The sequence below is a fragment of the Lampris incognitus genome, chromosome 17, assembly GCF_029633865.1.
Source record: "Lampris incognitus isolate fLamInc1 chromosome 17, fLamInc1.hap2, whole genome shotgun sequence".
Taxonomy (NCBI): Eukaryota; Metazoa; Chordata; class Actinopteri; order Lampriformes; family Lampridae; genus Lampris; species Lampris incognitus.
Genome location: NC_079227.1, coordinates 24,258,224 through 24,272,991, shown reverse-complemented (window position 1 = coordinate 24,272,991; position 14,768 = coordinate 24,258,224). Strand labels below are relative to the sequence as shown.

Here is a 14,768-nt window from a genome sequence, read left to right as displayed (position 1 = left end):
GTACATCCAATGTACGTGTCTTTGCGTGTCATTTTGTTTGTGAATGTGTTTGTGTGTGTGTGTAGGGGCCTGCCACAATGCAACGTGTGGCTTCCTGGTGACTCACTGATCACTCATGAGGCCCTTTTAGACCAACACAAAAAGCACATGACACGCACACACGGCTGTATGACGTTCTGGGTACAAATGCTAGGAGGAGAGCCCTGATTTAACCACTTCTGACAGTGCGAGACCTGTCAGCTGTTGTCAACTCCTCTAACATTATGTAACTCCCCCATCACTATCTATCAGGCTTTGAAAGAAGAATATGATTAAATTATATATTTAATTTGAGCTCTGTAAGCAAGTTCTCTTTCTGTTTATTAGTGTCAACTATGAAACAGTACACAAGGAACTGGTGACACAGTGTGTTCCTCAAGGATAATCCGGAGGGTTGATCTTAAACCTAATTCCTTCAGCTAAAGGGCTGTCTCTCTACAACTCAATCCGCCACGCTGCTATTTGAAGGTGAATGATTAACTACATGCTTTGCAAATGTGTACTTTATGTGTAATTCCACTATCTACAAGTACACTTTACATAGTATGCCATATGACGCAGGAACAACACTGCATTGGAAGTAGGAAGTGAAGGTCAATTCCTACTTCCTACTTCACCCCCGCCGCCGCAGTCCAGGTGGCGTAGCAGTCTATTCTGTGTCTAACAACACAGGGATCACCAGTTCAACTCCACATGTATCGGAGGAGGCATGGGGTAGTCTGCAGCCCTCCCGGATGGGCAGAGGGAGTGTAGCAGCGACCGGATGGCTCGGAAGAGTTGCGGTAATTGGCCGGATACAATTGGGGAGAAAAAGGGGTGACAAAGCAAAAAGAAGAAGTAGGAAGTGGGGGGAAGTAGGAAGTGGCATGCTTAAAGTAGCATCCTGAAACACAAGACCAGAATTTATATGCATATAATGAGGAATTTACACCCACAGGTTTGACCTAATATGATTAAATGTTCCATATATGTGATGAGAACTCTTACACCAGTGATACTCTTCCTTCTTTCCATCCCAAAATTGCACCGGCTGATGTGACTTCAACTGGACAGTGAAACAGCTGGTGTGGTGTTGGGTTGGAATGAAAACCTGTATAGTCATGGCTCTCCACAGCACATGATTGAGTATCACCGTCTTACAACATGTGGGGCAAAAGGGGAACTGACTAGTCAGGACGTCTGCAAATCCACTTCATCATGAATTATTTGTCAGCCGACACACACTTGTCCCCTATCATGCAATACCACAATACCACACCACTTGTGATGACAGAAGCACATTCGAGAGTCTTCGCTGCACTCGTGCAACATCCCACACATTCACTAAATATTGTTTTACTGCCAAGAACACAAATGGGGGGGGGTGTGGGGTGGGGAGGTGAAGGACAGCCAAGACTTTAATCTCAACAATGAAAAGCAAGCACAAACACAAATAGGACTTCTCTCCTCGTTTATTTCAGGTCTGTCGGTGAGTCACAGCCACCCGGCAGCACCATCAGAGAGGAGCAGATCAGAGCCTCACCACACCACCACTCACGGAAGTTGCTGGAAAGAGTTTTCCAAGTCCAATCAGTTTTTTAATGTTTTTTTAATCCTCAGAGAGACGTCACTACAAAGAGGGAATCGTGTCTCTCGCGGTGAGTGAGAACAAACCGACCAGAGTGCCGGCAAAGTACGACAACGCAGTCTCCTCTCCGCGGGACTTGGGGGGGGGGGGGCGATTCATTTGATAATGTAATCATGTTTGTGTTGGCTGTTCAGTATGCCGCGTGTGCAGCGGCTCCGCGTTTGCTAAATTAACAAGAGACTCGGCTAGATGCTAAGTAGGCGATGTTGGAAACATGTCATCTCAGCATTACCTCACGCTTTAATAACCCTGTTGGGGAAAACGATACACCAAATGTAGAATGTAACGCCCGGTTGGCAAGTTTGGAATTCTTCTCCTCTAATAACCTCTTCAAACCTACTCACATTAACGACTTCACAGTCATTGTACTTCATCACAGAAAAGGAATCCTGCTACCGAGACCTCTTTTGCCCTCACTACTCGTCGTCCATGGTAGACGACCTTAAAGTGCATCAATATTTCAGTTGTGTATTACTTCAGGTCTGGTTGGCAAAGGCAGAGGAAGCAGGGCAAAGGAGACACCCCATGAGTACACAGCTGAGTTCAGAACAAAGTCAAGCATTAATCTCACTGTAGGGAGGGAGAGGCAAACAGTTGTTCTCACATCCGCATGCATACCTTTAGGCACACAGGCGCCGGCCAGGGGTCAAACTCGGCAGAACTAAACTGCACATAACAGAATTCTGAATACCTACACATCCTTGCGCCTTTCTTTCTTTTGGGGGGGGGGTTGTCCTTTTTTCTCCCCAACTGTATCCGGCCAATTACCCTACTCTTCCGAGCTGCCCCAGTTGCTGCTCCACCCCCTCTGCCGATCCGGGGAGGGCTGCAGACTACCACACGCCTCCTCTGATACCTGGAGTCGCCAGCCGCTTCTTTTCACTTGACAGTGAGGAGTTTCACCAGGGGGACATTGCTATGTGGGATGATCACGCTACCCCCCCCCCCCCAAGTCCCCCCCCCGAACAGGCACCCTGACCAACCAGAGGAGGCGCTACTGCAGCAACCAGGCCACACACCCACATCTGGCTTTCCCACCCGCAGACACGGCCAATTGTGTCTGTAGAGATGCCCAACCAAGCTGGGAGGTAACACGGGGATTCGAACCAGCGATCCCCGTGTTAGTAGGCAATGGAATAGCCTGCTACACTACCCGGAAACCCCACCTTGGGCCTTTCTGAGCTTGTGCTTGTAAATCCTGACTCTTCTATGGCACATGCCTTGCTCTCCCACTCACGCAGGCCATCTGCACATCCTACTGTAAATTAACGAGTGCCCCCTCACCCCAGCTGTGCAACACATTATAAATCCACTTACACAGCGTTGCTAATACATCTCATACACTCCTATAGGTAGGAGTGCAGTTCAGCAACTACACACCCACTCACACATCCATCTTATTTCCATATTCACTCAAGTCAAGTGCCAGGCAGGCACATCCTCTTCATGAGGATCTCTGCGTTCCTCCGCGTGCCCGAAGTGACATGTCTCTCCAAAGAGGAACTGAAAGGGGAGGTATGTGTATGTGTGCAAGTATTAGATGTGACTAAAGAGATTCCCCCCCTCTGTTGCTCTCCTTGAGGTTTCTTCCTATTTTCTCTCCCTGTTAAAGGTTGTTTTTTTTTAGGGAGTTGTTCCTTATCTGATGTGAGGGTCTCAGGACAGGATGTTGTGTTGCTATAAGCCCGAGACAGATTTGTATTTGCAATAATGGGCTATGCAAATAAAATTGACTTGACTTAAATACAGCCTCCCACACACAGACATGCATGCGTGTGCATGTGTGTGTGTGGGAGTGCACACATGCATGTGTGCACTCAGCTGCACTCATACAGAATACATGCACACACGTAAACAAGTCATCATCACCCCCCCCCCCCCCGCCAACACAGACTGAAACACATGCGGACAGACAAATACACATCTAATACACATTCACACATGCATGCACTCACACATCCCTTGGTAGGCAGAATGTGGGTCAAGGACTTTCTTATGTGAGGGCAAGGAGAAAAATAAGAGCTGTGATGAGACGCAGGCTCCAGCTGCAGGAAAGAAATTTGTCCACAGTGAGCAGATTCAACGTGATTTACAATACACGACAGGCTGAGAGCATTGAAATGTATAAATAAATATCCAGTGGCGTAGCAAACAGGAGTTGAGGCATTCAGAAGAGATGATGTCAATGAAGATTGTTTGTGATTGTTTGTGACATCATGACACTTGCTTAATGAAGCTTATTAAACTAAAGCGCTGTCCCATCACATGAAGCCTTCAGAGCTTGTCGAGTGTTTCTTGTCAGCTGGCTGACATAATGGCCGTCTCATTGTCAAGAACCCATTCCAGTGTCTTCTGCTCCAATAGACATTTCCAGTAGCTGCCTTATCCACATCTTGGTACCTATTATGCTTTTTTTTTTATCATTGCCTGTGGTGGCTGCAATTGATACGGTATCTTTAATACTATTATTCAATAAAATAAATAAAACTTATACTGTAAGGCAAAAATTCAGATGACTGGTTGTCCGACCATTCCTTGCATTTTCTCTGGTGGTGAAAAATATATATTTATTTGGATAATATTTCTTGCGGCAGAGCAAAAGTGCAGCAACAAAACAGCAAACACGCTGAGAATGGAAGGATTTCAGCCATGGCTGGATCAGTAATATTATAATTCCCTGTGACTAATTAGTGCTCGAAATGCCAAGTGCCTTCCATCTGCAAAGCATCGCATCACACACTGCAACAGTCTCCATAGCGCTTATGACATCACGCTGAGGAGCGGGGCAGTGGCATAGCCAGCGCTCTTCACTCCACCTCTCCTCTAATAATACTCATCCTCTGAGGACCGGACAGGAGAGGAGAGGAGAGGAGAGGAGAGGAGAGGAGAGGAGTGGAGAGGGGTGGAGAGAGGTGGAGTTACGGTGCAGCTGGAGTTCCCTTCCCTCTCCGCAGCTGCAGCGGTGCTCTCTGCCGCAGTGATGGAGACAGAGGAGAGGAGGGGAAAGGTGAGCTGCTACGGAAAAGCAGTAAAGCAGAGGTGCTAATGATGTGAGTGAATCTCCGCATTTCAACCAAATACACCTATTCAGCAGCATTTTCTATACGAGGGGAACTAATCAGGTCCTGCCCTGCAGAGGGGCTTTTTTTTTACGGGACCTGAGAGAGCCTCTTATCTATTGTTTCATTGGAGGTGCTGTGTGAGCGGTGTGAACTGGGACAGGGCTTGAGAGAGGCGATTAATAACTCTCAGGAAAAACGGAGCCAATTTTCAGGGCCGCCTCCAAAAAAAACTGTGCCACTTGTGTAAATTGTTGGGGAGGGAGAAGCTGGAGCAGCATCAGTGTTGAATAAGGGCAGGGCGTGGTGCTGTGTTTACTGTTTACTGTGCGTGTGTGTGTGTGTGCATGTGTGTGTGTGGTGATGGTGGGGGGGGGGGGTCTGTATGAGTGAATATATGAAATGGCAAACAAAAACGTTAAAGAAGTTATGCCTTTGTAGGTGTGTGTTTGTGTGTGCGCATCTGTCCATCTGTGACTTAATGCTTCTCGCTTACCTTTGGTGAAGACGGTGGTCCTGGGGGTGACATCCAGGTCCAGCGAGGGGCTGAAGGGGAAGGCCCATACTTGTGACAGGAGGCCAAGAAACAGGAGCAGCAGCAGCAGGAGAGGACGGGGCGATCTCTGCTCCCCCATATTCAGCAGACAGACTTCAGTACCAGTGTGGCCTCTGTGTTTTTGTGATTTGTTTCTTCAACACAAAAGAAATGTGTCTGTCACTCTTATCAGGCAGCTCCTGGTTAACAGCTCGTCTTCCAACAACAGCAGGCTAAATCAAACAGAAAAAGAGACGTGTTAAAGACATACCTACTTACTGTTGAATTTAAGAGTTTAAGAGGAGCAGTGAAAAACAGAAAAATCAAGGTCACGTGACAAAGAACAAATACACTTTAGGGAGCGTCCAGGTAGCGTAGCAGTCTATTCCGCTGCCTACCAACACAGGGATCACCGGTTTGAATCCCCATGTTACCTCCGGCTTGGTCGGGCGTCCCTACAGACACAATTGTCTGTGTCTGCAGGACCTGGTTGCCGCACTAGCGACTCCTCTGGTTGGTCGGGGCACCTGTTCGGGGGGGGGGGGGGATAGCGTGATCCACCCACATGTTACATCCCCCTGGTGAAACTCCTCACTGTGAGGTGAAAAGAAGCGGCTGGCGACTCCACCCCGTATCGGCAGAGGGGTAATTGGCCAAGTACAATTTGGGAGAAAAAGGGGGAAACCCCCCCTCTCAAAAAAAGAACAAATACACTTTAGAGTATGCAAACCATAGTAGGACAGGCACAATGTGGAAACACTGGTTATACATCTTCTGTACCAGCGTAGCCTTTGCCGAAATTCCACTTTTTAAACCTCTCGTTCATTACACCCTGCTATGTGCATATCTTCTTCAGGCAGTGTGTGAACAATTAATTGTAGGGAACTTTAACAACTGCTGACAAGAGATCCTATCTCTTACATGAGTGGGCTATGTGTGAACGCTCTTTACCAATCCTGACCACACAGACTGAAAATCATTGACTGATATGCATCGTCGCTCCCTCATCACAGTACATTAGCTAAACTGACTGATGCTATTGCATAAAAACCAATTAAAAAGTTTTGGGATGAGAATAAATGAGCCTCTGCGATTTCACGACACACATCTCTGCCTCATAATTAGCTACGTATGTGCACGTTGGAGCTAGGTGATGGGTAATCTAGCGATTAGGCCACATGCCATCATCACAACCTCTGCCTGGCTGCCCAGTCTGTGGCCCCATCACTGATCAAAGGGCCAACACTGAATCCCACTCCTCTGTATGGTGACATGGATGAATTTACGGCCTAATCTCCCGCTACTGCCGCTGTTAATCATTCGCAGCCTGCGAATGATTAACGAATCAAACGAATCGCAGCATGCAATACAATGAGGTTAATGAACTCTGTAGTAGTGGAATGGCTTCTGATCTACAAAACTGGACTAAATGATCAGAGAGAGAGAGAGAGTGGGAGAGACAGAGACTGAGGGAGTTCTAACAGATACATCTAACCTGCGCCTCATTATTTTCTTCAAACATATTAGAAACACCGGAGCAAACCCATACAGACAACATGCAAACTCCACACAGTGGACGACCCCCAAGGTTGAACAACCCCGGGGTTCGAACCCCGGGCCTTCTTGCTGTGAGGCGACCATGCTAACAACTGCACCATCATGCCGCCCAACTTTACAAAGGTCCAGTTTCCTCCCACAGTCCAAAGACATGTAGGTCAGGTGAATTGGCCATACTAAACTGTCCCTAGGTGTGAATGTGTCGGCCCTGTGATGGACTGGCGGCCTGTCCGGGGTGTCTCCCCGCCTGCCGCCCAATGACTGCCGGGATTATTTCCAGCATCCCCGCAACCCCAGTTGGGATAAGCGGGTGATGGGTGGATGTTAGAAACATCGCTGTTGGCAGCAAGGGAACAGCGCAGCAGCAATACAAGCAAGCCTATCAAAAAGTGTGTGACTTCTGTGATGTCTCTTGTATGTGTTATCCTAACCTCTTTGTTTCTCAGTCGACAGTGTCTTCCAGATACTACATACAGCAAAATAGCGTCTTTTGGCAACGGTGCAGAACACCCCCGGCAAGATGACGCAGAGAAGTACTCATGTGTTGCTTTGTGGGCTGTGCTGTCCTTGTATGCCGCACAACTCAAACACATCATTGTCTAGCCACATCTGCCTTTGTATCGTGTGTGCTGTTGTAGGTGGTGCCGGCATCGACAGCACAGTGTTGTCCTGCTGATGACAGCATGGAAACTCCACAGGGAAAGGTAAACACATCTGCCTCGGAGGTTCTTGCACGCCTCTAACATGTCATACATGACGGAAGCAAATGAGCCAAACAGCTGGTTGTGCCACAAACACCTTTTACTCATCAAAGTCCATCAATATCTATTTGTTTAATGGTCTCTTGGCCCAAGACTTGCAACAGATCTACTGATTAGCAGTTTGAAAAGTTGGTGGCTTGCTGTTACTTAGTTTGTCTGGTAGTTTACGTCTTTGCAGGCTGCTCATGAGAAGCTGTGAGGTGAAGTGGAAAATGGCCTCCAGCATAAGCAGGGATATTGTACAGAGTTGCATCACTCCCTCAACCTAACCAGAGTCCTATGTAAAATATTTAGCCTGAAATTTCTGCAGACAAAAACGGAATAAAGTCAAGCCTTTTGTTTCCTCACATTGTTGAATCTCTTGTGTTTAATGTACCACACTCTGCAACTCTAAGGCAACCTGCAAGGAAAATCCCTATTGACCCTCTCACATGCACCAACCCCCTACGTGGCTATCTAGATGAAAGGTACAAAATATGTTGTCTTCTAGGCTCCAAAAGACCAAAAACATCATTTGGCACAAAGAGCATCCAAATGGGCATTTTGGAGTCTATGCATATTAATAGTAAAAGCAACACAAAAATGCACATATTTTGGATGCAATATAATCCACTTTGAAGAGGCCACTTGTAAGACTCACAACAATAGCTCCACTGAGTCATAGGCTGAAGAGACAAAGCCATAAGAAGTTATTTTGACTCAAATAACATCTGTTCAAGATGAAGATAAACACTGCATTTTGAGCTCCTGCAATCCCATTTCAGTAATACTTAATTTAAATCTGACACTTCAGGAACGAAGTACTTCTCTGGAGAGAGCATGATTATGCATGTATTCAAAAGTGTTCAAGAGCTACCTACAGCTATTTTAGTTTAGGTACGTCATTTTTGGCCTGGGGCTCAGAAATCAAGGGGAATCTTAAAGGGTTAATACATGAAACTTAATCCTCGTGGCATGCAACATAAATATATTACTGTGGGTATTATGCAATACACTAAGACTTAAATTCGCTTTATTCACATCGCTTTTTCCCGACCCAAAACTAACCATGGTAGAAGGCTAGCTGCGGAGAGCATGAACCATTACTAAAGAGATTAATTCCATGGAAAACGAAGAGGAGCGAGTTCACCCTGTGGGGGCACACTCATTCTGACATGGAAAAGCTTAAATGGATCTCAGATGAGAAGCATGAAATTGGGATTGTGTCTCAAATAATCAGCAATGTTATAGCAGACATGTAAAGTATATGAGAGAATTGTTGCTCTCTTTTTAGTGTACAACATGGTCATAGCCGACAAAACCTCGAAGGAATATCATCTCTTGGTATCCAACCCAAAGAGCTTTGGGTTTCACTGGTGAACATTCCTGGTTAGAGCGACATGCCTTGAGTGACATCTGAAAAGTGATTAGGCTATATTACTCCTCTTAATACAAATTAATATACTAATCTATCCACTGCATTTGGTATTTCTATTATGCATTAATCTGAAAAGAAAGAGTAAGCAAACACCATGATGTATGTTCTTTTTTCCCAGTGAAGAAAAAGAACATTTATATATAGCTGGTACTGAAACGTTTATTGTGATGGTTAAACAAAGGCAGAATGATACCAGATCCCTGATTTTTTTTTCTTTTTTTTATTTACCCTCAGGCCCCCAGCTCCTCCTGTAACACCACCTCCCACACAAAAAAAGGAGATCAGATACAAGGTGTAGCGGATCCCTGCAGCTGAGGAATGCAACCTGAATTTGTAATTAGTAACTGCTGTCTGTCGTACGTTGAGTCTAATATCATGTGAAAAGGGAAGTAAATGGGATATAAGACAACATTTCAATCAAGAAATTTCAAAAAGATATCCGGATCAGCGAAACTAACGGACTGACTCGTATTCCACCATAAATTATCGCTTTACACAGATGAGATTACTGGTTCACTCCTGCTGCTGGTTCTCACCCATAAACTGCAGTTGGATAGCTCAGTAGGGAAGAACGCCCGCTTTCCCGTCGGAGATCTGGGGTTCAAACCTCGGTTGGGACATTTAACCGTACTGATGATTGATCAATTAAAACTGGATTTGTTGTCGTTATTCATCAATCCGAGACACCGAAGCCGACTCTCACTCGCTGCCAAATCGATTCACCTGTCCTCTCTGGGCGTTATGATACCGCTCACTTTGGCCCGTGTTCACCGGCGTCTACCCGTCTCCGGAGAAGTAATGAGCGAAATTAATAAAAATATACATGAGCGAAATAAATGGAAATATACAGTATCGGCTCGTATCCAGTCAAATATCCTGATTTATATCGGTGGGTGGTGGCGATTTGTGACTCAACGCCGGTGTTGTATAGTTATGGGGGGGGGGGGTTAGCCTAACCTAAACTAGTCTCACGCCAAGGGGAGTCAGATTCTGATGGGGGGGGGGGTCGGAAAACTATCAACACCGGTAAGGCAACGCAGTCAGCTCGGGACAGGTAGTACAGCCCCGGTGAGAAAAGCGGCGAGAAAAGCTTAACCTACAACGTGGAATATCAAGTCGTTTAATCAACGCAACTTCGCGGGTATAGATTATTCCAAGCTGAGGCTATAAACGCTTCAGATACGGTGGAAAAATAAAAAAGAAGTATAAATGAGTACTCCATATAATGAAGAATTATCTGTATGTTCACGTACACCTGGACGAGCAGTGCTGCAGCACGCGGCAGGAACAAAGCACACTCCTACATCACACACACACACGCACACACACACACACACACACACACACACACACACACACACACACACACATATATAAGCCCATGGAGAGCGAAACGGAGACTGATCTGTAAGGGCCACACGTGGACAGTTGTAATATAATAGGAACAAATACATTTATTACTCACCTGATTGTCGCTTATATCTATGGAGCAGAGAAGAAGTCCTTCTGTGTTCCCGGGTTGCCCGCACACCGCCGCTTTGCGCAGCTGGTCTCCACTCAAAATGAACTACACGCGTTATCTCTCTCTCTCTCTCTCTCTCTCTCTCTCTCTCTCTCTCTCTCTCTCTCTCTCTCTCTCTCTCTCTCTCTCTCTCTCTCTCTCTCTCTCTCTCTCTCTCTCTCTCTCTCTCTCTCTCTCTCTCTCTCTCTCTCTCTCTCTCTCTCTCTCTCTCTCTCTCTCTCTCTCTCATATAGGTCGACCTTCCTCGCTCGCTATTTCCACGCGCTCCAGCCGCCCGTGCGTCATGTCGCTCTCATTAAGTCTCCATTGCTTTTATAGACCCTCTATGGGGGAATCGATTAAAGTATAACCATTTTGGCGAATTTACACTTAAAAGCTGCTAGATTTACTCTGTTTACAAACAGCTGGTCTAATATAACCTGTAACTTTGGGGTCCAAATCGACATCGTCAAATGTAAACAGGGGCAGGGGCACGTAATTATCTTCGGGTCTCAATAGTCCATGTTTTGTTCTGTGGGCCGTGACTGCCGCCTGTCGTTCAAAACAGGACACTAGCATCGAATGGCTAATTGAGGGTCCTATTTAAACGATCTACAGCGCATGGTCTAAAAACGTATGGCGCAAGTGCATTTAGGGCGAGTCCAAATCCTCTTTTGCTGGTTAAACGGCGCATAGTTTGGGCAAAAAGTAAGGCGCAAAAGGGTTGTACATAGCCTCTTCATTAATCATGGGTGTGGTTTGGGCGTAACATGAGTTAAACCAATCAGAGAGTCATCTCCCATTCCCTTTAAAAGCCAAGTAGGCTTATGGGGTGCCGTTTGTAAACTTGGAAAAAAAAGGCCTAACCCTATTCAAGTGTACAAACGGCACTCCATATCGGCTTGCACCTTGGCGCATTACTAAATGGCGGATTCAACCAGTTGTTGGTCAACGCCGCAGTCGCTTTCCGCTGCCTCAAGATAGCAATGTGCCAACAATGTGCCTGACCACACCTCATTTTAAGACCAGCACACCCATGGGCGCAGAGATGGGCGTGAGAACGTTTGCTATTTAAACAACCGTGGGCGTTGGGCGGGAAAAAGGACAACTACGTTGGTCTGAAACTAGCAAAGACGCTGCGCTGCGTTTTGCGATGGGTGTAAGAGAGGGCCCGTTGTATTTTAGTACACCCCGCCATAATACGTTGCTATTAATGGATAGTCAGTTACGTATCCGAGTGTCCTTGTGTATAAAACTGGGGCTCGATACCATCTAAACCCAAGACAAGATGTGCATCATGTAGTTTTATGTTCAATTGGAATGCAACAGATATGTCTATATGTGTTTTGTTTTGTTTTGGCTATAATAGTAACACACAACTCAGGTAGCATACAGGTAACACACACACACGGACAGTGGAAAGCTTTTCGAATTGGTCGGGCCTATCAGCCCCCCCGGACCCATCAGCCCCCCGTCACACACACAACGCAACCACCCCAACTCCTCACTTCCCGACTTTGAACCGGAGGAGCCATTTGTATAATCGCTATGATGTCGGTGAATGTTCTCATTCATCCAGGTCATGGTTATCTGAGTTTCATCACCAGCCAGTCAGACTAGCTTGGTCTAGTCAGAAAGGCACGAACTGACGAAGCCTCTTGGATGAGAGACGAAACGTCTTCACGGATATATACTGTAGCGAATTCGGGGGACAACGCAACCACAGGAACTGCCGCGGCCGGGAAGCGAACCCGTATCGCCCGCACCGCAGGAGGCATCGCTAACCGCTCGACTAAAGGGTCAGGCCCGCGAGTCAGCGGCCAGCGTGTCTACCTATCCATGCACGTTACAATACCAAGTCCAGTTGCACTCGATTCAGTTCCTTTGGATAATCGCTATGATATTACAGCTAACACATTATTAAGACACTATAAGTCCTGTCGTATAGAATTTAAAAAGAGACGCCAAACTCACCACTCCAGTGACTCACTGCTGCAGTATTGCCCAAGGACTGTCTCCGTCTGTCGTTGTGATGGGTGAAGTCCCTGGCAACGCCCCAAAACATCCCACCATCCACCCATCCCGCTTACAGGGTCGCGGGAGCCTATGCCAGCAGTCATTGGGCGGCAGACACCCTGTACAGGCCACCACACACACACACACACACACACACACACACACACACACACACACACACACACACACACACACACACTTTAGTATGGCTGAGTCACCTGTCCTACATGTCTTTGAACTGTGGGAGGAAACCAGAGCACTCGGAGGAAACCCACGCAGACCCGGGGACAACATGCAAACACCACACAGAGTACGACTCGGGACGACCTCCAAGGTCGGACGACCCCGGGGCTCGAACCCAAGCCCTTCTTGCTGTGAGGCTACCGCGCTAACCACTGCGCCACCATGCCGCCTCCAAAACATACAAAATTGTAATAAAAAAAAAAAATTCCCTGACAGCAGCTCCTTTTCCAACTTTGGGTGGCATTGCCCCGAATTTTTGTTCTTTTTTCGGCGTTTCAATTATTCAACAAACACTAACTAGATAAACAAAGAATGAAGTGGCGGTTTAACGTTAACTTTATGTAGAGAGCACCGTTGGTGTGTGAACGTCACGTGACACAATTGGCCAATGCATTTTTAGATAATGGAATTTATTGCTTGCTGATAAACTGTGTGGGGACACACAGGGAAGAGGTGTATGATAATGTGTGGCTGCTGGATTTGATTTTTTTTTTTTTTTACTTGTTTGATGCTCAAAAGTAGGTATAGGGCCCGGGTCCACACACACACACACACACACACACACACACACACACACACACACACACACACACGCACGAGGAAGAGAGAATTTTTTTTTGTCCTTATAAGTTTATATCATTATGAAAATTCTTCATCCCAGCAGTTCCTTAAGTGCTTTTATGAGTTGTTGTTTGTTGTTATGAGTTGTTATCCTGCTCTCAGGATCGTGGGGATGCTGGAGCCTATCCCAGCAGTCATTGGGTGGCAGGTGGGCAGACACGTTGGACAGGCCGCCAGGCCATCACACACACACACACACACACACACACACACACACACACACACACACACACACACACACACACACACACACACACACACACACACACACACACACACACACACACATTCATACCTAGGGGCAATTTAGTATGGCTAATTCACCTGACCTACATGTCTTTGGACTTTGCTCTGACAACGACTCCAAAGAGGATAAATTCTGAGTCTCACCACCAGCCAGTCAGACTAGCTTGGTCTAGTCAGAAAGGCACGAACTGAGGAAGCCTCTTGGATGAGAGGCAAAATGTCTTTACAGATATATACCAAGTCCAGTTGCACTTGATTCAACTCCTTTGGATAACCATGACCTGGATGAATGAGAACATTCACAGACATGATGTCTTTGGACTGTTGGAAGAAACCAGAGCCCCCAGAGGAAACCTACACAGACACAGGGAGAACATGCAAACTCCACACAGAGGATGACCTGGGACGACCTCCAAGGTTGGACTCGAACCCAGAACCTTCTTGCTGTGAGGCAACCGCGCTAACCACTGTGCCACCATGTCACCGGGTTGTTGTTGTTGTTGTTGTTGTTGTTGTTTTCAGAAAGAACTGAAAAATCACAAAGACAGTCAGCTGTGCCCTGATTCTTCAAACTGCTTATGTTATGTGTAATGCTTCCATTGGTTCCTTCACACTCCTTCTTGTTTGTCTTGGAAATAAGAAAGAGAGAGGGAGAGGGAGAGAGAGAGAGATTGTCCTCATGTGTCCCCAGGAGTATGGGAGGGCTGCAGGACTGAAGCCAAGATCACAGGTAAATGTGTGTATTTTCAATTCAATTGTATTAAAATAAAATGTTATTCAATATAATGTGTTACCTCTCCTCCACTAACCTGCAGTGCTATACAAACAAGAAATCTTTTCTGTGTAATATCAGCACATATTGACTCAAAATCCAACAGATTGCATTGAATCCTTTCCGACAGTAGCCTTGTTTTTACAACAAGCTGATACACCCTTTACTTTGCATACCAAGTGCTTCAAGCTACTTTTTTCTCCATTCAAGCCAATCCAGGTAAAAACCACACCGATTTTCCTTTAAATTCCCTCTCTCATGGAGGAGGAGGGGGGGTAGAGGTTTAAAATTGTGTTTAAGCCTCTTCAGCTGGTGATACATGAACTATCAAACTTCTTGTAATCCTCTACCAAACCAAAATCATTGGGAATCTG

General features: G+C 46.3%; 1 protein-coding gene across 1 annotated transcript in view; it reads right to left on the bottom strand.

Moving 5' to 3' along the window:
• Positions 1 to 5,360, bottom strand: part of sema4gb (sema domain, immunoglobulin domain (Ig), transmembrane domain (TM) and short cytoplasmic domain, (semaphorin) 4Gb) — a 33,157-nt gene extending 27,797 nt beyond the window's left edge. Inside the window, exon 1 of the mRNA XM_056297363.1 lies at positions 5,222 to 5,360. Within this exon, the coding sequence (XP_056153338.1) occupies positions 5,222 to 5,360 (139 nt within the window). The remainder of the gene's footprint in view (positions 1 to 5,221) is intronic.
• Between the last annotated feature and the right edge of the window lie 9,408 nt (positions 5,361 to 14,768).